Source organism: Capsicum annuum, chromosome 8, assembly GCF_002878395.1.
Source record: "Capsicum annuum cultivar UCD-10X-F1 chromosome 8, UCD10Xv1.1, whole genome shotgun sequence".
NCBI lineage: Eukaryota > Viridiplantae > Streptophyta > Magnoliopsida > Solanales > Solanaceae > Capsicum > Capsicum annuum.
In genome coordinates, this window is record NC_061118.1 from 160,559,035 (window position 1) to 160,584,722 (window position 25,688).

Sequence of the window (25,688 nt, forward strand, 5' to 3'; positions counted from 1 at the left end):
CAGTCTTCTGCTGTTGAGCTTCTGTCAGCCAAATCTACACCAACTTCTGTCAGCCAAATCTACACCAAATAACGCAGAGGTTAGTTTAGCAGAGAGGGGTAAGTGCATCGTGAACCTTCAAGCTTCAGAAGAATGTAGTACATATAAATCACCAGTGTAAAAATCATAATTGATTTTATTTATTTTTTCTCCGATCACAAAAATCCACATCATTCTAAAACTACAGATTTTTTTATTTTTTTTTTTTGCCAATGACCAGAGATTCTAAACGTCTGTAGTTTTAGAAAGATGGGACTATTAGTAGAAATCAAACAAAGATCTTCATCACATTTGACAGAAGTGTTGAAATGGGAGCAGCACCATGGACCGAAAAATGCTATTCAAAGGTGGACATATAACGAACTAGAGATCATATAAAATGAGTAGCTGGAGGCATGGCAAACAAAGATGATACCAGAGTATCTCTAAAATGCTGTAAGATGCATCAAACTTACTTCATAGATCTTGAACGATGGCATGCCATCAGAGAACTAGAAGCATTAGAGAACATACCTTTTTCTTCAGAGCTCGGATCTTTTTGTCAATGTCCTGCACACTATCTCCCATGGCAGAAGACTCAGTTGAATTTGAAGGAGGGACAACACGATTTGCAGATAAGGCAAGATTATTTATCCGGGACATAACTGACTCAACCTGGTCTGGAACGTCGGCCGAATTTTCAGCAGATGAGACTCCCATCATTCTCTAGATTATTACCCTTTTCAACGGCAGCCTGCCACAAGAAGTGTTAATCAAGCTCAGACATTTGTGGTGATTAATCCTCACTAATATTTCAACGAGATAGTTCCAGTTGCTAGGTCCTCTTTATACCAAAACCCAAGTTAAAAAAGTAAAAGAGATTCTAATCTCACCACCTCCCAAATGACCATTATTTTTGGTCCCAAACTTGGGACTACAATAATCAATAATGATTAGTTCACCTATGCAATAGCTCATGTTGTTGCTTGTATTCACATGTTTGAAATGGACAAGAGGCCCAAAAATTCTTCTTCCTAGACAAGAGGTTTATGTAATAAGTCAATCCTTGCCCCAAGAAAAGGGTAGTAGTCAAAAAGCAGCTTTCTTCAACTTGTGATAACAGTTTGACAAGAAGCATACTGGATAGCTGAAAGCCAAAGTGAGATGGAATAGAAAAGTCCTCATTTCTTAGTCACCTGTTTTACATTATAATTGGCCATCAATTCCAATATAATGTAAGAACTTTTTAAGTGGTCTCATTTGAGATTCTACCTTCCCCTCTTTCCACCTTTTTCCTTTTAAGATACTGGTAGTCTTACATTAATGCTCAGTACCAAGATTCCACCTTCCCTCTTTCCAGTTTTGACAGATACATAGAGTCTGTAAACAGTAGTATCTAATCATAGGGGGCCAATGTCCTCCTAACATGAAGCAAAAAATATATAAATGATAAACAAAAACAGAAGTCATTAGGAACACCATATTGGTGCAATATAAGATACTTTTGATTTTAATTTAAAAGAGAACTAGAAAACAGCAAACAAGTCAGAGAAGAATCCATGTTCTTTGTTTGTTTTATTTGAAGCTTAAGAGATATCAAAGCATATCCTCCTCCTTGATGCACTTCACTTAATCTAGATCGCTAGTCGTCCTCATCCTTGTTGTATTTTTTATTCTTATATAAGTTTTGATTTCAACATTTGTTCCTATCCATTTTAAATACTCTCATCTGAAACTAGAAAAATAGAGAAGCAAACTAAGAAGGGGATATGAAAAAGAGGAGGAGAAGCAACCAGACTTTGGATTGAATTTTAAATTTTTATCAATATTGGCTATTAGTTAAATAATTAAAAAACACTGGATACAGCTTAAATGAAAAAGCCAAAAATTGATTACAAGTGCAATTGTTGCTGCAAAATACTATGGCCCCAAAACAAGTAGAAACCCGGCCCGTCTAGCACAAACTTCGAGGGACTCGACTAACTCTAATCTGACACTGAACACACTGCTGCTAATTGCTAATAGCAATTAATTATGATGATTAGAAATTTAAAAAAGAAAATCAAAATATGATGAATTGATGAAAGCAATTTCTCATTTCCAATCTGTAAAAATCATCAAAGTAGCAATGGCGAGCAGTACAAGGAGAGGAGAAGAGGAAGCGAAACAATTGGCAGCTGAGCTAAGCAAAACCCTAAAAGAAGGAGAAAGAATATTAGCACCAACACGACGACCCGACGGAACCCTACGTAAACCTATTCGAATTAGAGCTGGTTATGTCCCTCAAGATGAAGTCGCTATTTACCAATCTAAAGGCGCTCTTGTATGTTGTTAACATAATGTGTGATTACTTGTTTTTTTTCAAAATTTATGTTGTGTGTGTTTTTCGTGTTTGATTGATTGGGGAGATTGGCAGTGGAAGAAGGAAATGGCGTCATTGCAGGATGTTCCGCCGGGTTATGATCCGGTGATGGATGAGAAACCTAAGTCTAAAGCTGCTAAGCGGAATGAAAGGAAGAAGGAAAAGCGTCAACAGGTTAAATACTTGTTTTCTGCTTCTCTTGTTTATTGTACTTATTACTACATTCGGCTCAATCCAAAGATTGGTCAGAGTTTAATTGCATTTCAATTAAGAGAACGAAGGATAATTACTTGAGTTTTTTCTCCTGATCCTTTGTTACGTCCTGCTAATGTCTACTGTTTTTACTTATCCAAAATGTCCACTGCTGAAAAATTAAAATATCATCTCTTTCCATACCTCACAAACAGCAGCTAGCTCCGGGCTCCATTTGGAAGCCTCGTGATAATCTCATTATCTTCCCGAGCAAGATCACTTCCTTCATTACTAGCTTTTATACATGCTTCTAGAGCTACTCAATTAGCTACAGCACCTCGACCGCATTGTTACAGTTAGGAGAGTCCAGTTTATAGGGGCTGAACATTTTGTTGGATCTAAAGTAGGACACAGTCCTGATACAGTTTGTTTCAGCATAGTGCCCTCGAAGGTATCAGTTTCCTTCTAAGTCTATCTTCGTCTAGCAAGCCCAGATAAACAGAAACCCTTCCCAAAGATCGGCATACTCCAAATTAAACAGGAAGAGCAATCTGTAAGGTGTAACTTCATGTCTCTTTGGAATTTAAACAAATTGAACAATAAAGTCTATAGAAGGCAAGATGAATGATGCTAAATGGATTCCTACCAGCCCAACTGATGTATGTGGCTATTAGAATTGAGGTATTACTCGTCCAATCCAAAACAGAACATATCTCAGGACTCCCTGTCTCGCAGGAAGAGATGAATAGGGTCCTCTGTGTGACCAAGTTGCTTTCGCCCATTAAGCACCTGTTTCAGAAAGTGAACCCCTTTTCAAAGTTATCTCAGGAGAAGTGTGCTTCATGTCGTGCTATTCTGAACAAATCAAGAGATGAAGAGGGGATACTGTTTGCCTAGGCCTAGAGGTCCTTCCAAGATTACTCGAGCTGCAATAATTTTATACAGTGAAATTCCCTTTACTATCACCTTTCCACTTGATAATGTCATTTTCTCTGTTTCCCTTAAAGATGTCAGCCTCCCAATTAACTGATTTTTGTTTTTTAGAATGGTAATTTATTATAAACATAGCACTAAACATAGCACTAAGAGTGGTGAAATATGTAATATGGGATGTCAATGAAGTTGGGTTGAGCACCATGAGGTCTCAGGTTCAATTCTCGACAGAGACAAACTCTAGGTGATTTCTTCCCATCTGTTCTAGCCTTGGTGGTACTTGTTGCTAGTGGGAGGTGGCAGGTATCCCATGGAATTAGTGCTGGCCCCGAGTTTTGAACAGTGCCACACTGACCCTTAGGATTTCTTGGTTATCAAAAAAGACATGTACCATGCCAAAGTAAATGTTTGTTTTTGAATTCTTCACTGAATTTTCTAATGTGTTTCCATGGCCCCATTTAATATGTTATAGCATATGCTTTGATATCTCTTAAGCTTTAAATAAAACAAACAAAGAACATGGATTCTTCTCTGACTTCTTTGCTGTTTTCTAATTCTCTTTTAAATTAAAATTAAAAGTATCTTATATTGCACCAATATGGTGTTCCTAATAACTTCTGTTTGCTTATCATTTATTGTGTTTGCTTCATGCTAGGAGGTCATTGGTCTCCTATGATTAGATACTGTTTACCGACTCTATGAATAGAATTTCTTATTGTATCTGTCAAAAATGGAAAGAAGGAAGGTGGAATCTTGGTACTGAGCGTTAATGTAAGACTAACACTATCTTAAAGAAAAAGGTGGAAATAGGGAAGCTAGAATCTCAACTGAAACCACTCAAAAATCTCTTACATTTTAATGGAAGTTGATGGCCAATTATAGGTAACACGGGTGACTAAGAAATGAAAATGAAGAACTGTGCAGGACTTTTCTGTTCCATCCCATCTTTGGCTTTCAGCTATCCAGTATGCTTCTTGTCAAACTGTCATCATAAGTTGAAGAAAGCTTCTTTTTGACTACTACCCTTTTCTTGGGGCAAGGATTGACTTATTACATTAGCCTCTCATCTAGGATGAAGAATTTTTGGGCCTCTTCTCCATTTCAAACATGTGAATACAATTATGTAAAAATCTGAGCTATTACATAGGTGAACTAATAATGATTGAAGTCCTAAGTTTGGGATAAAAATAGAGGTCATTTGGGAGGTGGTGAGATTAGAATCTTTTTACTTTTTTACTTGTGTTTTGGTATAAAGAGGACCTAGCAATTGGCACTATCTTGTTGAAATATTAGTGAGGATTAATCACACAAAAAATGTCTGAGCTTGATTAACACTTCTTGTGGCAGGCTGCCATTGAAAAGGGTAAGAATCCAGAGAATGATGAAGTCTCATCTGCTGAAAATTCAGCTGACGTTCCAGATCAGGTTGAGTCAGTTATTTCCCAGATAAACAATCTTGCCATATCTGCAAATCCTGTTGTCCCTCCTTCAAATTCAACCGAGTCTTCTGCCATGGGAGATGGTTTGCAGGACATTGACAAAAAGATCCGAGCTCTGAAGAAAAAGGTATGTTCTCTAATGCTTCTAGTTCTCTGATGGCATGCCATCATTCGAGATCTATGAAGTAAGTTTGATGCATCTTACAGCATTTTAGAGATATTCTGGTATCATCTTTGTTTGCCATGCCTTGGAATTTATTATCTACTTCACAGTTGCATGGTCAAAAAACTCTGTTTCAGTTTTGATGTACTAAATGGATGATTCAATTTTGTTTCAAGGTAATGATGTGTTTTATGCATTCATTTCTAAACCCAGAATGGTATGGTCCACTAAATGTGTTGGTTTGAAACCATGCCCTCCTCCAGCTACTCATTTTATATGATCTCTAATTTGTTGTGTCCACCTTTAAATAGCATATTTCAGTCCAAGGTGCTGCTTCCATTTCAACACTTCCTGTCAAATGTGATATGAGGATTTTCATTTGATTTCTACTAATAGTCGTATATTTCTAAAACTGCAGATATTTTGAATCTGGTCATTGGGAAAAAAACACTCTGCAGTTTTAGAATGATGTGGATTTTTATGATCTGAGAAAAAATAAATAAAATCAATGTGGATTTTTACACTGGTGATTTATCGGTACTACATTCTTCTGAAACTTGAAGGTTCAAGATGCAATTACCCCTCTCTGCTACACTAACCCTGCTTAATTTGGTGTAGATCCGGCTGACAGAAGCTCAACAGCAGAAGACCGAAGAGAAGGACATGAAGCCAGAGCATCTGGAAAAAATGGCTAAGCTGGAAAGCTGGCGAAAAGAGTTGAAGCTTTTGGAGGATAAAAAGGCTGCATTGGAAGCAGCATCATGAATTTTAGGCTGAAGAAACACAGTTTAAAGCTACGCTAGCCTGGTGGGATTTTACTGCTGCATCAATATATTCATCACGGCCAGATTTTGTTAATGGAACGGTGTATTTTTGTACCTTGTGCACTAGCTAGGGAAAAACAAAGTAGGGTCTAATTTATGGTATTTTTCAGGTAGTACTCCAATTTTTTCAGACATAGCTGCGGCTTGATCTGATTTGTCCTTGATTTCTAAAGACCTCGAAACTAGCTGTCGAAACACCATTTACAATATTAGGCTTGTGACATGGATGTTTCGTGAATATTAGTTATTTGGACATTTGAAGGTGTAGTCCCAAAAAACTCGTTGACGCTGTAGTTGGAAGGTTAATGTTCTCTGGATAACTAACTGTACATACAAAACACCTCAGTTTGGAGGATGTAGTCCAGGTACAAATGTCTTTAGCTGAACTGAAAACCAATTTCTTGAATTCATGATATTTGTTATCATTGCTACTTTAAAAAGACCATTTAGAGCTTATGTTAGATCATTTGTCTTGGAACAACACCAATTAGGATGCCTCACAATAGGCATACATCAAGAAAGATCTTAAATTAAACCATCAAAGAATGTTGAGAACACAATTTGAAGTAGCCAAGATATGCTATGGTAGGAAAAATTTTACATAAAAATCTGTTACATTGAACAGTCAAATAATTTAAACACCTTACACGCACACATACTGGGGTCTGAATGCCAAAGTTCATATTGCCAAAACTGATGACCGGTCAAGTAGTATTTCTGAGACCAGGTAAAAAGCACTCCATTTATAACCTTCAGCTAGCAAGAGGTTATAGGATCCGGGTGCCCAAACTTTAATCTTGTAAAGCATATGTCTTGACTTAGAGATTTAGGAGCAGTCTATGAGGATTCAATATCTGATTCTTCCAATCCTTCTCTGTAGAGTTCAAATTCATCAGGAGACCACCGGCATATTAAGTTGAGCCGGAAAGTAGCCATCTTGATACCAAGCAAACGCTGTGTGACACGGTGATTGTTTTCAGAAACTTGCACAGTATGACGCAAGAAATATACAGAATACTCAGAAATATGATATTTGAGAAAATCAACAAACCAGTATCCGAGCTGCCTCTGGTGACAATGGCTTCCCTTCTTCACACACAACATAGTCAGACACAAGCTCCACGACACCTGCTCACCCCGCACGAAAAAGGTCAACGAATCAGACAGCATAAAAGATAATTATTGACATATCAGACACAACAAAATCATGCTACAATTGTCAACCAGTAAAACGCGAAACAAAAGAGCAGTGAATGATAGTTTGATACCTCTGTTCAACCGAACTGGCATCCCTTGCTTTCGCAGGAATGGCTCCATCTCATGTGTGAACTGATCAAGAGGGCCTTCTTGTAGATCCACCTGATAGACGAACCAAAAACAAAAACCATGTACGTACTTCAGGTAAAAATTGGGGCAAGGCAGTATGTGAAGATGCCTTTGGCGTTCTCAGGTCAAATTTAGCAAAAATATTCCCAAACAATTTATCTACTTGGATCAGTGCACAATAATCGATATGGTTCAATTATTATAGACCAGACAACACATGGGAACACAAAGGCACCAAATTTAACCAGAGAAGCATCTTAAGGAAGAGCTCTCGAGCAAATAGCCCTTATTGATAGGTGCCAAGATGGCATTTATCTTCTTTCTTTCCTTTCTTGGGGATAAAACCAAAATGCCATTTAGCTTTACAGTTCATAAATTGGCATATAGCCACAAAAATGAGTTTGCCAGCGGGAGGTTGCAGATACCTGGCAGTTTAGTCAGAGGGTGCAGGCAAGGCGGATGCAATATTCATAAAAGAAACCATATTCACAGAATAACTTTAGTACCTTTTCTGTTGCTATAGTGCCAGTCCTTGCAAAGTCATATTCTTCATACTGGTTAAACAACCTGACAATGTTCAAAATGATGAGCAAAAAACTGAGAGTGGCAGGGGGAGCAGTAGGCAAACAGCAGGGATCACATTCCAGCAAAGAGAAACAGCTAGTACTACAGGCAACAAAGCATTCAAAGAATCCTGGCTTCCTTGCAAGGAACAAAATTACAATACAATATTGAAAAGAAGTGGAAGACTCATTAAAGGAATTGTTGGAAACTAGATAGCGTGCATTACTAAATGTTAAGCTGTAACACAATTATATGTAGCACAACACAATAGACAAGGGTGACAATAACCACCCACCCACGCACCCAGAAAAAAGAAAAAATTAAAACTTTCCTTTGACTTAATCAAGAAGCAGGGTTATAGTATGTAGAATTTCAGTATCTAAAATGCATCATTGAATCTGGGTCTTACCTTTGGACCTCTTCCTTTGATAAGTTAGTAAAGCAAAGGCCCGAATCTCCACGCACAAGCTGTAAACAAAGGATATTTCAATCCAAACATTACTTAGAGTAGATACCACATATTTAACAGATATATAATGTACATTAGCGCGTCCTACCTTAGAAATCTTATGGAGGCCGGAACGAATCTCATCGGCAACTGAACGGCCTAGTGCTACCTGCATGACTTTGTTGGAACCAAGGAAAAATCTGAAATGGCAAGAAATAATGCTCAAATACAGTCTCCATGCTGATAGTTAATTATGAAAGACAAACAAAGTTCCCCCTCGAGATATATGCTTCCCAACTCAATACCAATTTATATTTGATAATACTCCAGAGAAAAATTGCTTAGGACGAGAAAATGCAATGACTTAATGATAGCATGATCACTGTATGCACAGAAATGTACTCTTAAAACAAGCAATACAGGCCAGACAGCCAATTCCAGGTTCAGTAAAATATATTTTCTAAATTATCCTTTTGTAAAGGAGAAAAGTTAAAAGTATGGGTTTTGAAATTTTACGCACGGAATAGCCATAACATGTAGATCTACACATGGACACACGACGACTACATTGATTTTTTCCTTAACTCTCTCGGGAAAATAAAAAGCTCATAACATGCTACATTATTAATTGCAAAACTAACCTTGCTGTACTCCAGCAAAAGTGATGTATTGACTTGGACACGCGGCAAAATACATAGTTTTGTATCACAATCTTTTTAAACAACTAAGATAAAGATTAATGTTCTCTCTCAACATTACCAAAACGTCTCTTTGTAGAAAAAAGGTACTCTCTCTTTCCCATGTTAGTTGTCCACAATATTAAAATGGTTGTCCCAAGTTACTTGTTAATATAAAATCAGGAGAGAATTGATTAATTTTTTTTCCATTTTACCATTACAATTAATTACTTTTTAAGTGTAAACAAGTAAAGTTACAAAGAAGCTTCTTAAACGATTAATTGGTATCTAATACGGGGTGGAGGGAGTACATATGAAACCATAAATAAATAGACAAATTAACCAAACTTGCCTGCTAGAAGACTTAAGCTGATCTCTGAACTCCTTAAACTTGAGATTTCTCATGTTCTCGAAACTAAATACATACACTGAACTATACTTTTCAGCACATTCCCTTATTGAATTAACAATGTTTTCTTTGTGCTCCTTCCCCTTCTTCTTCGTCTTAGATAAAGTAACTGCAATCAAATTCCACAACGCGTGAGCTTAAACAGTAATTAATTCAACAATCATGAGCTTAATACAACAAAGAAATTACTATAATGGATATACACACATCAACTAGAAACGCTTAAACGGTAATTGATTCAACAATCATGAGCTTAATAACAACTTAGAAATCACTAAAATGGATATATATACACACATCAACATTAAACGCTTAAACTGTAATTAATTCAACAATCATGAATGTAGTAACAACTTAGAAATCACTAAAAATGCTTAAGCAGTAATGAATTCAACAATCATGAGCTTAATAACAAGCTAGAAATCACTAAAAAATGCTTAAACAGTAATGAATTCAACAATCATAACAACTTGGAAATCACTAAAAATGCTTAAGCAGTAATGAATTCAACAATCATGCATGCAATAACTTAGAAATCACTAAAAATGCTTGAGCAGTAATGAATTCAACAATCAGATGTGGAAAATTCTAGGGTTTTGCTGTACCGGCTCTGTTACGCTTCGACTTCGGCATTGCTTCTTTGATTTTTTGGTGAAAGCTAAAACCCTACAACTTGCTTTGCTTTGGAAAGAGAAGTATTCAGTCGACCGCGCGTTTAGTTTTATGTCTTTGTGCTGGTTTGGGCCTGTAATGGGCCTAAGGGTTTACAGGCCCAGTTATCTGAAGTTGGGCTATATTGTTGGGGTCAAGTTCAGCAGAAAATTGAATCTCATAGATCCAAATATGGGTGACTTTAGATATTTAACCTCAAATAAAAACGTCTTTGAAGTAATATGGGTGACTCTTCCTTACTTTTTAATATACTAAAAGTATCATTTTACCCTTCCACACCTTAAATATATTTTTAAATCTTTCCATACTCATTTATCTCTCAACTTTTATTTTTTATTATTTTTACTTTTAAATTTTTTCTTTACTTTTACTATTTTACTTTTTTTCACTCTTTTTTTTTCTTTAAATTTATTATTTTAATTTTTATTATTTTTAATTTTTAATTTTTCCTTTAATTTTATTTTCATGATTTACCCATTGCAATAAGCTCAGGTGACAAGAAATTTCATAAAGCTACCAAAAAAGTTCATCTCAAAGCTTGAGCTTCGGATTTCTCTCTTCTCTTTAGTGTAATTGCATTCTAACTTTAGGGTTTTTGATTTTGTCATTCATCTCTCTGCACTTTAGGTAATTTCTCTCATTTTGTCTTAATCTTATTGCATGCATTTGAAGTATTTGTTACCTAACAATTTTTTTGAGCTAAAAACCACTTTTCTTTTCCGCGAATCACATTCTATAATGCATAGATTAATTTATAAACTCTATTTTTTTTATCTACATCACCTTGATGAAAATGCGTTTGGGGTGGTTTCTCTACTCACTGATCTTACTATTGTCCAGTCGGTAGGTTGTTTAGATTTGGATTTTTGGTGTTTTGTGTAGCCATTGAGTCAATTTTTTTGTCCAATAAATTTTATTTTGCAGCTTGATTCTTGTTTTTTTGTTAAATTTTAATTTGATAGTTTTTTTAATCTTTATAACTCTGCAGATCTTGGTAATCATGTTTAGCAAGACAAATCGTGTCGAGTACTTTATTGATCCTAATGATTGATTCAAGTCAGACCCCCGTTGGAGAGGGGATTCAAATTATCATACAACGATAACAAGCTTTTTGGATGACACACAGTTGTCATTGTTAGAGAAATATTTTTTTGGAAATTTGATGAAATTAGGTACCATATGTGGCAGATTTTGATTCGGATGCTTCGCAATCCATTTTTTATCAGAAACATCCCTTCATTGTGACTTTGAAGCATTTGATAATCTGTCAAGCTTGAACACTAATTTTTGGGTGTTCGTCGAGTGTGGATTGAATACGTCGAAATGGTAGGTAAACTATCTTTAAACTTTTTATTTTGTCATTTTTGTACTCATGGTAACACATATATTCTAATTGTATTCATTTTTCATGTATTGCATTGTTAGTTCTATGGGAAAAGCCAGTGTTCCTATCCCCTTGCTTTAATCATACCGCCCTGGACCTTTGCCTCCATGCGATTTCTTCCCTGTTGGCTATGTATTCAAATTTCATATTCAGAGTTAATCTAGAGGTTATTTTTTCTGCCTCTAAAGCTCTATATTCCTGTGTCTCCTCTAGTTCAATTAGTTGTCTCAACACCTCTTGCTTTTGGGCTCTCAAGTTTTGCTCCACTCTTTCAATTTCCCTTTCAATGCTCTAAGTTTTGTAATCAAGATATAATCTGGTTTCTTAGTGCAATTAAAGCAATCCCACCACCTTTTTACTCTTTCCTTGAAACCATCCGTCCAACCACCAATTCTCAAACTTGAAATGGGATTTAGTGGTCTCCCAATCACCACATTGTAACATTATAGGCGAGTGATCAGAGATTACTCTAGGTAGTAGATTTTGCCTTATATTTCTAAAATTTGATGCCCATTCTTCAGAGAAAAGTATTTTGTCCAATCTGGAAGTTGTTAGGTGTCTGTTCCCTTTCTTCCAACTGTACATCCCCCCTAATAATTCTACGTCCACCAGCTCCATGTCCTCGATGAAATCTGAAAAATCTGTCATGCCTTTGTTGATTCTGCTGCAGTTTTTCTTTTTCAATGGATGTCTAACAGTATTGAAGTCGCCACAAAGGATCCACGGTCTTGTAACTATACCTCTGGCTGCTCCGATTTCCCACTAAGTTTCTTCTCTTTCCTCTCTTTCACTTGGAGCATAGACTCCTATAAGATGGCAACTGAGATCTTGGCATTTCCCTGTGAAACTGCCGGTTACAAAATACCTCCCCACACTACTAATTTCCTCCACCCACATTCTCTTATCCCACATGATAACTATACCACCCCTAGTTCTGCTAGCCTCCAGTTGAGCGTAGTTTACCCACATATTCCCCCATACTTCTTTGACTATTTCTCTTAGTCCCTTTTTGTCTGCTTTGGTGATGGATGTGTTGATGTGGCGTATTCAAGGAGAGGTGCCTTGGTGTATGCTTTTTGCAGATGATATAGTTTTGATTGATGAAATGCAGAGGGTGTGAATGATAAATTAGAGGTGTGGAGACAAACTCTTGAGTCTAAAGGGTTCAGGTTGAGTAGGAACAAGACAGAATATTTGGAATGCAAGTTTAATGATGCGAGGTTAGAGAATGAGGTGGTAGTGAAGTTGGAATCACAGGTGGTATATAAGACGAATAGTTTCAAGTATCTCGGGTCCATGATTCAGGGTAATAGTAAGATTGACGAGGATGTCTCACACTGTATTGGGGCGGGATGGATGAAGTGAAAACTCGCTTTGGGAGTGTTGTATGATAATAAGGTACCGCCCAAGCTTAAAGGCAAATTCTACAGGATGGCAGTTCGTCCGGCTATGTTGTATAGAACGGTGCGTTGGCCAATTAAGAACTCCCACATTCAAAAAATAGAGGTGACGGAAATGCGGATATTGCGTTGGATGTATGGGCTGATTAGGGGGATAGAGTTCGAAATGAGACTATCAGGAAGAAGGTTGGTGTGACTCCAGTAGAGAATACGATGCGAAAAGTCTGATTAAGATGGTTCAGACACGTGATGAGGAGAGGCATGGATACCCCGGTTCGTAGGTGTGAGAGGCTAGCTTTAAATAGTTTTAGGCGGGGTAGAGGTAGGATGAAGAAGTATTGGGGAGAGGTGATTAGGTGGGACATGGAGCAGTTACAGCTCATAGAGGACATGACCCTAGATAGGAAGATCTGGAGGACGCGAATTAGGGCAGAAGGCTAGGGTCAGTTTGGGTCGCTAGTGTAGGGCATTACTTGGTGGGAGTATTATTCTTGTTATGATACTTTGTTTCATGCTTTACTACGAATCTGTTTACTATTACTTGTGGTTGTCGTATTTATGTTATGCCATCTTGTTCCATGCTTTACTATGAATTTGTTTATTATTTTGTATCTCAAGCTGGGGGTCTATCGAAAATTGCCTTTCTACTTCTTTAGAGGTAGAGATATGGACTGCGTATATCTTACCCTCCCCAAACCTCACTATGTGGGAATACACTGGGTTTGTTGTTGTTGTTGTTGTTTAAGTGCCAAAAATATATATGTTAAAGGAAAACATGTGCTGCCCGAATGTTTAGTGTTTGGCTCTTGTGTTGTGGATTCGAAGAAGTGATTTTATTCACTTGCAACTTGTGGTCGACCTTTGAATAACACAGTATTATCACTTGTTATCCTAATCTATATTCGGATTGGCTAATATCTACCTGCTATCTTTGTAACTTTGGTGTAAAGTTGTAACTTTTCTATTCACTAGTAGAGCCAGGTATATAGTTAGAGGGGCGAAGGGGGGTCATTCAATTTTTAGTTTAATCTTGATTTGTCTACCTGTTTTAACTTTATTTTCATTTCATTATAGAAACAAAGCCAATATTGTTAACAAGATCCCTCTTGTTTCAATTCATCGTCCGATCACAAGGTTTAGCTCATTTCTTAGTTGTATGATACTAAGCAGGCGCTTGGCCGTAGAATTTATAAAGCTGGAGTTGAAGATAGAGTAATGTTTAATTTGTATGTGGGGTTACTGATATTTCAGGAAGTTAGCTGAACAAATCGCGAACAAACAACAGAAACCAGCAATTGAGGTACAATGTCTATCCCCTCCTGGCTTATTTTATAACTGAGCTACTGTTAACATTGTATATCCACAGGTAACAAAACCACCAATCCCAGTGGCACCAATTATAAATGAAACAGAAGACTGCATTATTATCGATGTTGAAGATTACAAGGCCACTGGTTATTCTGACGTGCCAATGTTTGTGCAGCATACTGAAGCAATGATGGAGGAAATTGATATGATGGTAAGCTTTTATGATTTATATATCTTGGTTATGAATATAATTTTTGTGGATTGCCATTGATGTGTTAAATCTTTGATTCAGGATGAGGAAATTGAGATGGAAGATGCAGAAGATTGGTCAGTTGTGGACATAGCCAGTTCTGATAAAAAGAACGAACTCACTGTAGTAGAATACATTGATGATATCTATGCTTACTACAAGAAGGCTGAGGTAGAGATGTTATCTCCACTCTCTCTATTTGTTTGTTAGAAGTTTTTTTTTGTTTACAACTTGTACATGCTCATTACCCCACTGTGTGAAAATATACTGGATTTGTTGTTGTTGTTGCACATGCTCATTAGGATTATGGTGTGTAGAGTTAGCAGAAGTCCCATATTTTTTAACTGACAATCTAATTCTTTTGGATGAGATCTCATTAAGCTTAATAGATTGTCAAATTACTCACAAAAGCTAGTCTAATTTCAATATGGACTGCAATTTTTAGTTAGTAAAATAATAGGTGCAGAACATAGGATATATAGACACATGGAGGGTATACTTGGGTTGTTTCTGTTGTGATGTTATTCTATCAAAGATGATTACTGTTTTAATTTTAATTGGAAATCTAGAAAGAAATGGAGGTGTATTTTTTACTCTTTTCTTTCAATGTTATTTTCAATTGCAAGTCGCTGGCTGCATCCCTCTAAACTATATAGAACAACAATTTGGTATCAATGAGAGGATGAAAGGCGTCTTCATTGACCGACTGATTGAGGTATACAGTGTTTGTTATTGCATGTCATTTCTAGGTTTTATGAAGAAGAATGTGATAATTCTAGGTGTCATTTAACGTCTAATCCAATTTATAGGTTCACTACAAGTTTGAACTGATGGAGGAGACCTTGTATTTGACTATGAATCTCATTGATAGATTCCTGACAGTTCAGTCAGTGATTACGAAAAAACTATAGCTTGTTGGAATAACAACTTTGCTTCTTGCCTGCAAGTATGAAGAGGTTTATGTACCTGTAGTGGAGGATCTAATTTTGATCTCTGACAAGGCTTATGCCAGAAAAGAAGTGCTTGAAATAGTTAGTTTAAGGACCCAAATCTTACATTATCAGGACTTGTATCTCCATTTTGTTTTTCCTCGCTAAATGATTTCAATCGTTTTCTTATCTACAGGAGAAATTGATGGTTAATACCTTACAGTTCAACATGAAAGTACCTACAACTTATGTGTTTATGCGGAGGTTCCTTAAAGCCTCCCAGTCTGATATAAAGGTCGGTTAAACGTCTTTGTCACATGAAGAAGTCACGCAACAATCTGAATCACTACTCATACAACTTTTTGTCATTGTTTAAATCAGGTGGAGCTCGTGTCTTTCTTCTTGATCGAGTTATTTCTGGTTGAATATGAAATGCTTAGATTCCTATCATCAATGCTTACTGTTGCAGCTATCTTTACTGCTCAGTGCACTCTCAGTGTGTCCAGGGAGTGGAACGCAACCTGCGAGAAGCATAGCAGCTACGACAAGAATTAAATTTTGTAAGTATATATTTTTTTAAAGATACTTGTAAATGTATATTTCTTTATCGAATAGACAAAGATGTGTAATTGTGTGCCTTATTTTCTACTACAGGGAATGCTCGAAATTGATGGTTTATTTCCATCAGAAGGCAGCAGTTGGGAAGCTTATTAGCGTGCACCGAAAGTACAATACTGTAAATATGGCAATGTTACAAGATGTGAACTAACTTTTTTTTTGTTAGAAGCCTGGTTCTAGGATAAGAAGAACACATAAGGGGGAACGTCATGCTTTGCAAGTAGTTGTGTTGAATGAAATTGTTGATGTGTGCGCAGCATATGTTGCCCCAGACTCTGGGAAGGGGGGAAGGGTGTCTTTGAGTTCTTTTGCTACTGAGAGAACCATGTGTTTATTTGTTTTTTTCTTGTACATTGTTTGACACTGCTGGTGTTTTGTGAAATATCTTGCTTTTCATACTTTTTCTTGAAAACAAATATTAGAAAGTTAAAATTTCTTCTTAACAGTATTGGACCAACGTATTTATTAACAAGGTCCCTATTTTAACTCGTCCAATATTATTTGGGCTAAACATGTAACTTAATGATTGATACAATGCTAAGTGTGTATCAAGAGATTCCAACCAACACAAGAACAACAAGATGAACAACAAAGTGCTAGTGAATCGAAAATGGCCACACACAGCTTCACTAGGCTTGCAACACTTGTTTGAACTAGAAAAGTGAGTTTAACAACAAGAACAACAAAGACAATATTGCTAGTGAATCGAAAGAGCCCCACACGGCTTCACTAGACTTTTATATTCAACAACACAATGTTAACAAGATTTAAAAAGAAAGAGATAGAAATTTGACACACAATATTCATTAATCTAAGAACCCTAACAAGAGAAAGGACCCTAAGACTAATAAATATCAATACCAAGTTCTTACTTGGACCAAGAGGAACTCAAAGAACCTCAAGAACCTAGTTTCTAGCCAAGATACAACACTAGTATCACTCTACTAGTGAGAATTTGGTTTTGGCCTCTCCAAATGATGAGAAAGAAAAGTAAAAAATGTACAAGTCTTTGTTTCTTGAATAATAGGAATCAACTAAAGCAAGACTAGCCCTATTAAATGGCTTATATAGTCACTTAGAAAGGAGGGACAAAGACCAAATTACCCTTGGCATTTAAGTGGGTGGGTTTGGGGTGTCTTGGTGGGCCTCTTTACATTTTATTAAATATAGGCCCTTAGATGGGCTCACAAGGGCCTCACACGTGGCCAAGAATGTGAACAAGGCTTGGAGTCGTTGTAACTCACGTGCTTGGCTTCGTGTAAAAGGTCTCGAGCTAGGAATTTCCGTATCAATGATTGAAGCGTCATAAGCAAAAAATGCATATTGAAACTTGCGTTGAGCAAAAGAATATTAGTAACAATTTGTATTTGATGTTTATAATCACAGTACCACAATTTTCTAAACTAAGTCTTGCCCATGACACAAGAGTTGCATATATGTTAATAATCTAATCACTGCAATTAAAGAATAAACTTTTGTCTCTTGGACAAAATATTCAAGTTAAACAATATAGCATTTGTACAATAATTTTCTAAACTAAGTCTTGCCCGTGAGGCAAAAGTTGCATATATGTTAATAATCTAATCAATGCAATTAAAGAATAAACTTTTGCTTCTTGGGCAAAGGTTTTCAATTTCAACAATTTTCTAAACTAAGTCTTGCCCATGAGGCAAGAGTTGCATATATATTAATAATCTAATAAATGCAATTAAAGAATAAATTGTTGTCTTTTGGGCAAAAGTTTTTAATTTCAACAATTTTCTAAAGTCTTGCCCATGAGGCAAGAGTTGCATATATGTTAATAATCTAATCAGTGCAATTAAAGAATAAACTTTTGCTTCTTGGGCAAAAGTTTTTAATTTCAGCAATTTTCTAAATTAAGTCTTGCCCATGAGGCAATAGTTGCATATATATTAATAATCTAATCAATGCAATTAAAGAATAAAATGTTGTCACTTGGGCAAAAGTTTTCAATTTCAATAATTTTCTAAACTAAGTTTTGTCCATGAGGCTAGAGTTGCATATATGTTAATAATCTAATCAGTGTAATTAAAGAATAAACTTTTGCCTCTTGGGCAAAAGTTTCAATTTCAACAATTTTCTAAACTAACTCTTGCTCATGAGGCAAGAGTTGCATATATGTTAATAATCTGATCAGTGCAATTAATGAATAAACGGTTGCCTCTTGAGCAAAAGTTTTCAATTTCAACAATTTTCTAAATTAAGTCTTGCCCATGAGGCAAGAGTTGCATATATGTTAATAATATAACCAGTGCAATTAAAGAATAAACTTTTGCCTCGGGGGCAAAAGTTTTCAATTTTAATAATTTTCTTAACTACGTCCTGCCCATGAGGCAAGAGTTGCATATATGTTAATAATCTAATCAGTGCAATTAAAGAATAAATTTCTGCTTCTTGGGCAAAAGTTTTCAATTTCAAGAAAAAAGGAAAAGATCCTCAAGATAGAATCTATGTCAAAGAGAGGGTTGTGATTGTTTTCATGTGGATTTGTAGGTATGAGAATATCTTTAAGAATTGCCTGATCTAGCTGCAGACCAATGCGTCTCTCTAGATCAGACCTGCAGGAAGTCGATGTTGATGCTGCTATTGCAAATTTTAACAAACTTGAAAAAAAGCCATTGGCACTGTGCTTTTCCTGGATTGTGTTGGTAGTAAGCCAGATATTATTTCAACGATGATCCTTTGTCTTTTCTACAATTCCAAATCCAAGAAGCTTTCTTTAACCAACTGAGGGTCCTTGATAAACAAGCCCTGAAGAGAATTTTGGGCATAATTTATCAAAATTCTGCTGATAATGTCTTGTTTAAGACCTTTTATTTTTACTGCCGACAGAACTCTCTGAAAGAAATCCAGATTTAGCATCGCGAGTGATTTTCCCCACCAGTCTGATGGTGTCTCAGAATCAACGCATTAAACAGGTTTGGGTGGAAAATTATACTCTAACTTTGACAAGTCAGATGTTAGCTGCTCTTTACAAGCATTGTTTGCAATTGCATTTATTGGCTGCCTGATAAGATTGACTTTTTCAGATACCGGTAGTAATGTTTCACAGCGATGAAGAACAGATATCGAGTTGGATATATTTGGAAATACCGCATCCTTAAGGAATACCTTAGTATGAATTTCCAGGTTTTTCTCGGAGATATCTTCTGTCATTTTCATGAAACTGGCTGCACATCTGAGTAACGCCATGTTTGATATGGTAATCTCAACGTTCACTTCATAGCAGAACTTTGCAGCAAGTTCAAATGCATCAGATCCGCCAGGAAGACCAGTAAGATTGATTCTTGAAACCTTTGTATCCCTCGCCTCTAGCAACAACTTTCTAATTCTTCCACTTCACGAAACCAGAGGGAACTGCAAATAATGACAAATTAGCAATCACATTAGAAATGTATCCAAGATATTCTTCTTTCATTTTTCTTAATTTTAACACGAAGCACATAACTTAAGTTCTGTAGTTTTGTTTTTGCATTTGGCTATTGAATTTTCTTTTCTCCTCAACACAACTGTATTGATATCGGTAGCCTACTTATAATGGCTAAAACATTAATCTTTTTCAAGGTACTTTAGACTAGCCATTTCTTTGCACAACTTCTGTTTTTCCATAGACTTGAGCATTGCAATGATGATGAAAAGCGGTAGATTAAATTACACGAGAGGAAGAAAGATTGCACACTTTATTTTTGTACCTTATGAAGAGCAAAACTGGCTGATCTGACTTCTATAGTAAGATCACTCGAAACATCAGATATTGGCCTGCAATAGAAGATATAGTCAATGATCAAAAGTTGGAAACTTACATTTTAAAAAAAATAATTGCCTAAGGTTTCATGCACGCGCAACTTACATCTCAAGAATACAATGCTGGATGTATGGAGTCTTAAAGCTATCTAAATTCAAACGATGAAACCTTAACTCTTCGGAGAGCATAAGTTAGCCTAATTTTTCGCTTGTACATATGACCATAATTTAGGACCAAAAATAGCATAAAAACACAATCTTGAATGAATAAAAATGTTGAAACAAAGTTAACAATACCCTGTGTGTGTGCTGTTTTTGGATTCAATCTAGCAAAGTGCCAGACATTTTCTAGTGTCTTTAAAATGTGGGGTGGAGTAATCTAGCAGCTAGTTGCAAAACTCATCTGTACTAACTAGAGGGCCTTCACAAGATACACATGTTGGAAACTAGGAAAATAATTATTGATGTCTACACCATTCACACCACATCTTGAACTGGAGAATTGAACACATTGGACTTTAGAGGTTTAAAAGGTCAGCTATTTGGTTTGTCATTTTCAATGATTGCAGCCTTAGAAACTACTCATCTATAGTCATTATCTAGAGTATATAATATTAACTTTATGAACTGATAGAAACTCTACAATCTTAGATTTTAAGGTAAGTTCCATCACAATCAGTTTCCAAAGCTAAAAGTATTGCCATTTTCACTTACCCAGCACTTGAATGTGGTCTATCATTAGTGGAGAAGTCTGGACTTTCACTAAGGGAGTTCCGAATATAAATAGGTGAACATACGAAAGAAATCAAGGGATTCAGTATCTACTATATATACATAAAAATATACTTTTCCCCTTATATATATATAGCGTAATTCTTTCACGAAGGCCCTTGTGATAACGACCCTGGCTTCACCCGTCTTTCATAAATACATTTATTATTCAGATATTTTGGTGGTTGTAGTTCTCTTCTAGTGCCAAATCCTACTACCATTAGAGATTTTAAACACATTACCTGTTGCTTTATGTTATACAAGCTAATAGCTAAGGTGCTCTCTCTTAGAATCAACAAGTTAGTGCTTCTTTAATCTCTAAAACATAGGCTGGATTCATCCGAGATGGAAAACACAGCCTTTCCCTCCAATATCAAACCCTCGTAACTACTCAAACACAATTATAATCACAATGACAAAGTCCCCACAACCTGTTCGACGAAATTCCTCAATGATAAATATGTTACTACAACAATAGCATATCCCAAGTTCAACTTACGTTCACCTCCCCCAAAGTCAAATCAATATGCTAATTGTATAACGAGCTAAAATTACCACAATGCATCAATAAGCTAAAATTACCACAATGACTTTTGATGATGAATTTCATACCTGAAGAACCCTTACGACAAAAGTCGATTCTGCGAATGTTTGAAAGTCGATTCTGGAATTTGGAAGAAAGAGAGGAAGAAAGAGATTTAATGATTTGGGCAACTTAGCCTCGGGCTTTAGAGAGTCATCACATGTGTTGATTCTGGAATTTGGAATAAAAAGACGAAGAAAGAGATTGAACAACGAATATTTTGGAGAAGGGTATTTTCGTTCCAAAAATATGACTTAACAAGTAAAGGCTATTCTAACAAAGCTATTTTATTTTGGGCTAAAATCTGAAAGTCACTCTAATTTGGGTCTATTTTTTAGAATAACCCCAAGTTCAGATATGACCCTGAAATGAGATATTCTTGATATTTTGTACCCGGTAAGAAAAAAGTCTTACAAAACTAACCTATTAGGTGTGCTTTTGATTTTTTATCCTGTTTAACAATTTTTTACCATAACGCAGATATTTAAATTTTATTCATAAGACAGATGTTCATAACATTTAACAATAGTGAACCTGCACAATTAACAAGAAATTTTGCCTTGTATGCAAATTTTATAACTTACTTATAAGTTCTATTTTTTGCGTATATGATGGATATTCGAGAAAATTTTAGATAGTAACTTTCTTCGGTTGAGCAGAAGTCATGCAACAAACAAAAGTTAGAGTTAAGGTCCCATCATACATAAAGTTCTAATTTTTATAAATTAGACAGACGTTCATGACATTTTAAGACAATGCAGGTGTTCGATTGCCCATAGACCTTGTTGTATAAGCAAAATGTAAGAATTTATTAAGTGAAGATAGATCGAATACTTTGAGAAATACTGGCGTAATTTTCTCTTTTACTAGATTCCAGAATAAAAGGTTCGGGTTGAATAGTAAAAAAATCATTTATTAGACCACAATATAGTTAAATGTGAACAAACTCACAATTGTCATAAGTAATGTAACTATTGAGCTTATGGACAAGTAGTCACTTGGGTGAAATGTTGACAATGTATGGTCAATAAAATCAAAAGATATACTGGAGGCAAAGTATTATATGTATATATTATTACACACTTTTCATATAATGTATGTGTATACTGTATACATTTTTATGCATGTATTTTTGTACAATAAATTTATAATTAACACATAATCAGTGTATAAATAAATACACACTAATTATATACATATTATATATGTCTCAGAGATATTTCGCGAAGGCAGTGATTAGAGACTGAAATCTTCACGGTATCATAGCAAAGCTTATAATTGTGCTTTTCATAGCAACTTCACAATCTTTAAGAACTTTCAATGGACTGTCAAAGACCTAATAGGGTTGAACGAAACTGAGATTACATCGATTCCTGCAAGAACTCATGTTCACACTGCAATATATCAAGCCAGTACATTAACTAAATAAATCCTAAAATCATAAACATCTCTTCAACAAATTCTAAGACAACAACAATGCAGGGAAGATTGCTACAACAACAAATTCAACGACATTAACTTTGTTAAGACAGTAACTTTAGGAGATTCAGTTGGACATTAAAAAATAGGACATTCTGTTCTAATCTGAATCGAGTGAGTTACGATTTGAAAAAAAGGCCTAAATTATATTTTGGATTCAATAGTTCAAAGTTGGGTCACTTTTGCCGATCGACGGATCACGTTTCTATTGAGAATTGACCCTAATTCACTTATAACTTGTTTGGACAAATACACACTCCTGCTTTCTATATTTACAATCTCAAAAAACTGGGTAAAATGGTTTGATGTCCTCTTTACTATGTTGGTTGTGTAAGTTGGACACTTCTACTTACATGTTGGTCATCTGGACCCCTAAACCCACTAAAAATAACATTTTAAACACTTTTTGGCGAGTGTAACACACTCTCGTCGCGTCAGCTGCCATGTCAGCTTTCACGTCTACCACATCAGCTTCCACATCATTTTCAGGTATTATATTAAATTCCATGTCATTTTTAAAATGATACATAAGAAATTAAATATTAAAATAAATTTAATTAAATAAAAAAAATATAAATTGTAGAAAATTTTAAATAATCATGTTTTTACTTTTGCTCACAAATTAAATATCAAATTCATTCCAATTAATTAATATACTTCTTCAACTAATTTAAATTTTTAACGATAAATTTATATATACATTAAAAATTATTTCATTAATAATATATTTAATCATAACAATTTTTTAATTAAAAAAGAAAGAAACTGTAATTTGCGGTCTTCTTTTTCGTCCCCTCCACCCCCACCCTCACCCCCCACCAACAGTCTTCTTCTTCGTCCAAAATTCAATATTTTTTTATCTTTTTTTTTTTTAATTCTTAGTAATTTCATTGCTCGTCGGAAAACAAGATTTGAGGGAGTATATTATTGATTGCCGAAAAACAAGAACTCCCTCAGTTTTCAAGAAAAATTGCCGCTAAATTTTCAGGAAAAAAAACTCAACTTCACCAAGAACCAAATTTTCAAAAACCCTAAGTGAAATAATCAAAAAATATTTCAATTGAATTGTTCAAAAGGAGCTAAACTTTGATTTTCAGATCAATAAACACAAAAACTTGCACCAAAACACTGTCAAAAGCAAAGTTTTTTTTTTCCAAAATTTGTTTCCTACATCGATGACCAATAGTATCATCGTCAAATTTGTGAAAGATGATTCTATTTCTACAGTTAAAAACACAGGTCAAGTCATTACTTCGATGGGGTGGGGTGGGGTGGCCTGGACGAGGCTGGGTGGGTGGGGAAGAGCTGGACTGGAGCTGGGGTGGGGAGGGGCTGAACGGGGGAGGGGATTGGGAAAGTTTTTTTTTTGTATAAATTTATTATTTTTAAAAGTATTTTTAAATTTAAAAAGATGGAGGAAAAAAAGGATCTTTTAAAAATTTTTTAATAGTATTTTTTTTTCAAACAAAAATATTTTAATATAAAATTGATCAAAAATTGATCTCCACTCGCACTCTAGATGCGTGCTTGCACGCGCCTCGTCCTAGTCAGTCCTTTTAATGCCACATAGGCCTGATCAAAGGTTAAAGGGTTTGAAATATTACTTTTTAGTGGGTACAGGGTCCAGATGACAAACGTGTAAGTAGAAGTGTCCAACTTACAAAACCGACATAGTACAAGAATTCATCGAACCATTTTGCCAAAAAATTATAATAAAAATTACTTCTTTTTTTAGTTGTCTATTCTAATAATCGAATTTTGAAAGCCTGCCAAACAAATGTATTATCTAATTTCGTTGGGTGACAAGTAACTCATGAAATCAATCGAGATGCATATAAACTGATCCAAACACCACAATTATCAATCCTCCAACCAAAATTCACTACTAATAGGACAATACATCAATAATAAACAGAAGGTAAGGGTCAAAAGGAAGGTTAAATTGGAAAGTAAGGGTGAAAAAAGAAGGTTAATTTTTCAATGCATCTGTCCATCTTTATTCGTCTAGTATAATAAAATAGGTGCTGAATAATATTTAATTACTTTTAAAAAATTATTACATAATTTATTATTTTATACTCCTTCCATTTCGAATTAGTTGTCCCTCTTTCTAAAAATTTTTGTTTCAATTTACTTGTCCAACTTATCAAATTAAGACCATTTTACACTAATTCTTTCCATTTTATCTTTAATGAGTATTAAATAATCAACACTTTTCAAATTTTTTGAAAATAACATTTTTATATTATCAATACAAACTGTATGACTTGACTTTTTTTCCTTCAAGGTATACTACTAATATTATTCCTATAAGATGACACAACACCCTTTTCAATAGTCATCCATTATTATTCCTATAAGATACTACTCCATATAATATTTCAAAGATACAAATACTATTTCTTTGAGTTTTTAGGTGATTTACTGCTTTTGACATGCCTGATTAACTTTAAATTTCATTGGACAATTAATTAGAGAAAAATAAACGTATTTTGTTATAATCTCCTCTGAAGGAGAATATATTCAATGACTTATCAATGATAGATCCTGATAATTTGACTAATCATATTCAAATGGTAATGAGTTAATAGTTGCCTATATAAGGAAGTTGTCATTCACTTTCATTCTCAGAGTCTTAAGTTTGATTTTATATTCATCGTTTTAACTGCATGTTCGTGTATGGTACATGAATCATTAAACTTCACGGTGATTACGATATCAATGAAGATCCCAACTTGGAAGAATTCTTTGAAAAGAAGTTCTTTTAGACCTTTAGGTATTGGAAAGAGTAAACTTGCAATATTCATTTTTTTCAACTTTGTTCTGTAAACCTTTCAAGAAGAGAGTTACAATTAGCCAATTATTTATCGTTGGGCACCAAAATAAGTTGCTGAACATTTGTTCTATAGTCAATGATGCATTTTTTTTTACTTAGAATAAATATGGAAGATAGTGTATAAGTTTTCACTTCTCCAAAAAAAATTTAGTGATTTATTGATTTTCAATCCATGCATGCACATGCTACAATTTTCTATGCTTCATTAATTATTGAGTCTTACAATGTTACGAAGGGCAGAAAGGTAAAATGTACTTTTAATCATTGGATTTCTTAATGGGTGTGCTATGGTTGAAAGGACCTACTAATTCAAAACGAGGGATAGTATTAATTTTATC

At 35.1% G+C, this 25,688-nt stretch overlaps 2 protein-coding genes and 2 pseudogenes across 3 annotated transcripts; 2 read left to right on the top strand and 2 right to left on the bottom strand.

Moving 5' to 3' along the window:
• Nucleotides 1-1,947: 1,947 nt before the first annotated feature.
• Nucleotides 1,948-6,248, top strand: LOC107839969 (partner of Y14 and mago). Of its 2 annotated transcripts, XR_007043690.1 has the most exons (5): nucleotides 1,994-2,341; nucleotides 2,435-2,554; nucleotides 4,853-5,071; nucleotides 5,526-5,644; nucleotides 5,726-5,842. XR_007043690.1 is itself a non-coding variant. In XM_016683652.2 (4 exons), the coding sequence occupies exons 1-4, from the start codon at nucleotides 2,099-2,101 to the stop codon at nucleotides 5,870-5,872; spliced, it is 729 nt and encodes a 242-aa protein (XP_016539138.1). In that variant the 5' UTR covers nucleotides 1,948-2,098; the 3' UTR covers nucleotides 5,873-6,248. The 2 variants fall into 2 exon arrangements, 1 of the variants encoding a protein (XP_016539138.1); XM_016683652.2 differs by lacking the exon at nucleotides 5,526-5,644 and having other exon boundaries at nucleotides 1,948-2,341; nucleotides 5,726-6,248.
• A 170-nt stretch (nucleotides 6,249-6,418) lies between these two features.
• On the bottom strand, nucleotides 6,419-10,132 carry LOC107839970 (mRNA turnover protein 4 homolog). The gene is made up of 8 exons (XM_016683654.2): nucleotides 9,961-10,132; nucleotides 9,299-9,464; nucleotides 8,379-8,469; nucleotides 8,231-8,289; nucleotides 7,764-7,824; nucleotides 7,200-7,290; nucleotides 6,983-7,059; nucleotides 6,419-6,885 (listed from the first exon to the last, which is right to left on the bottom strand). The coding sequence occupies exons 1-8, from the start codon at nucleotides 9,986-9,988 to the stop codon at nucleotides 6,769-6,771; spliced, it is 690 nt and encodes a 229-aa protein (XP_016539140.1). The 5' UTR covers nucleotides 9,989-10,132; the 3' UTR covers nucleotides 6,419-6,768.
• A 2,710-nt stretch (nucleotides 10,133-12,842) lies between these two features.
• Nucleotides 12,843-16,277, top strand: LOC107879418 (annotated as a pseudogene).
• A 2,073-nt stretch (nucleotides 16,278-18,350) lies between these two features.
• On the bottom strand, nucleotides 18,351-19,870 carry LOC107839971 (annotated as a pseudogene).
• Nucleotides 19,871-25,688: the final 5,818 nt, after the last annotated feature.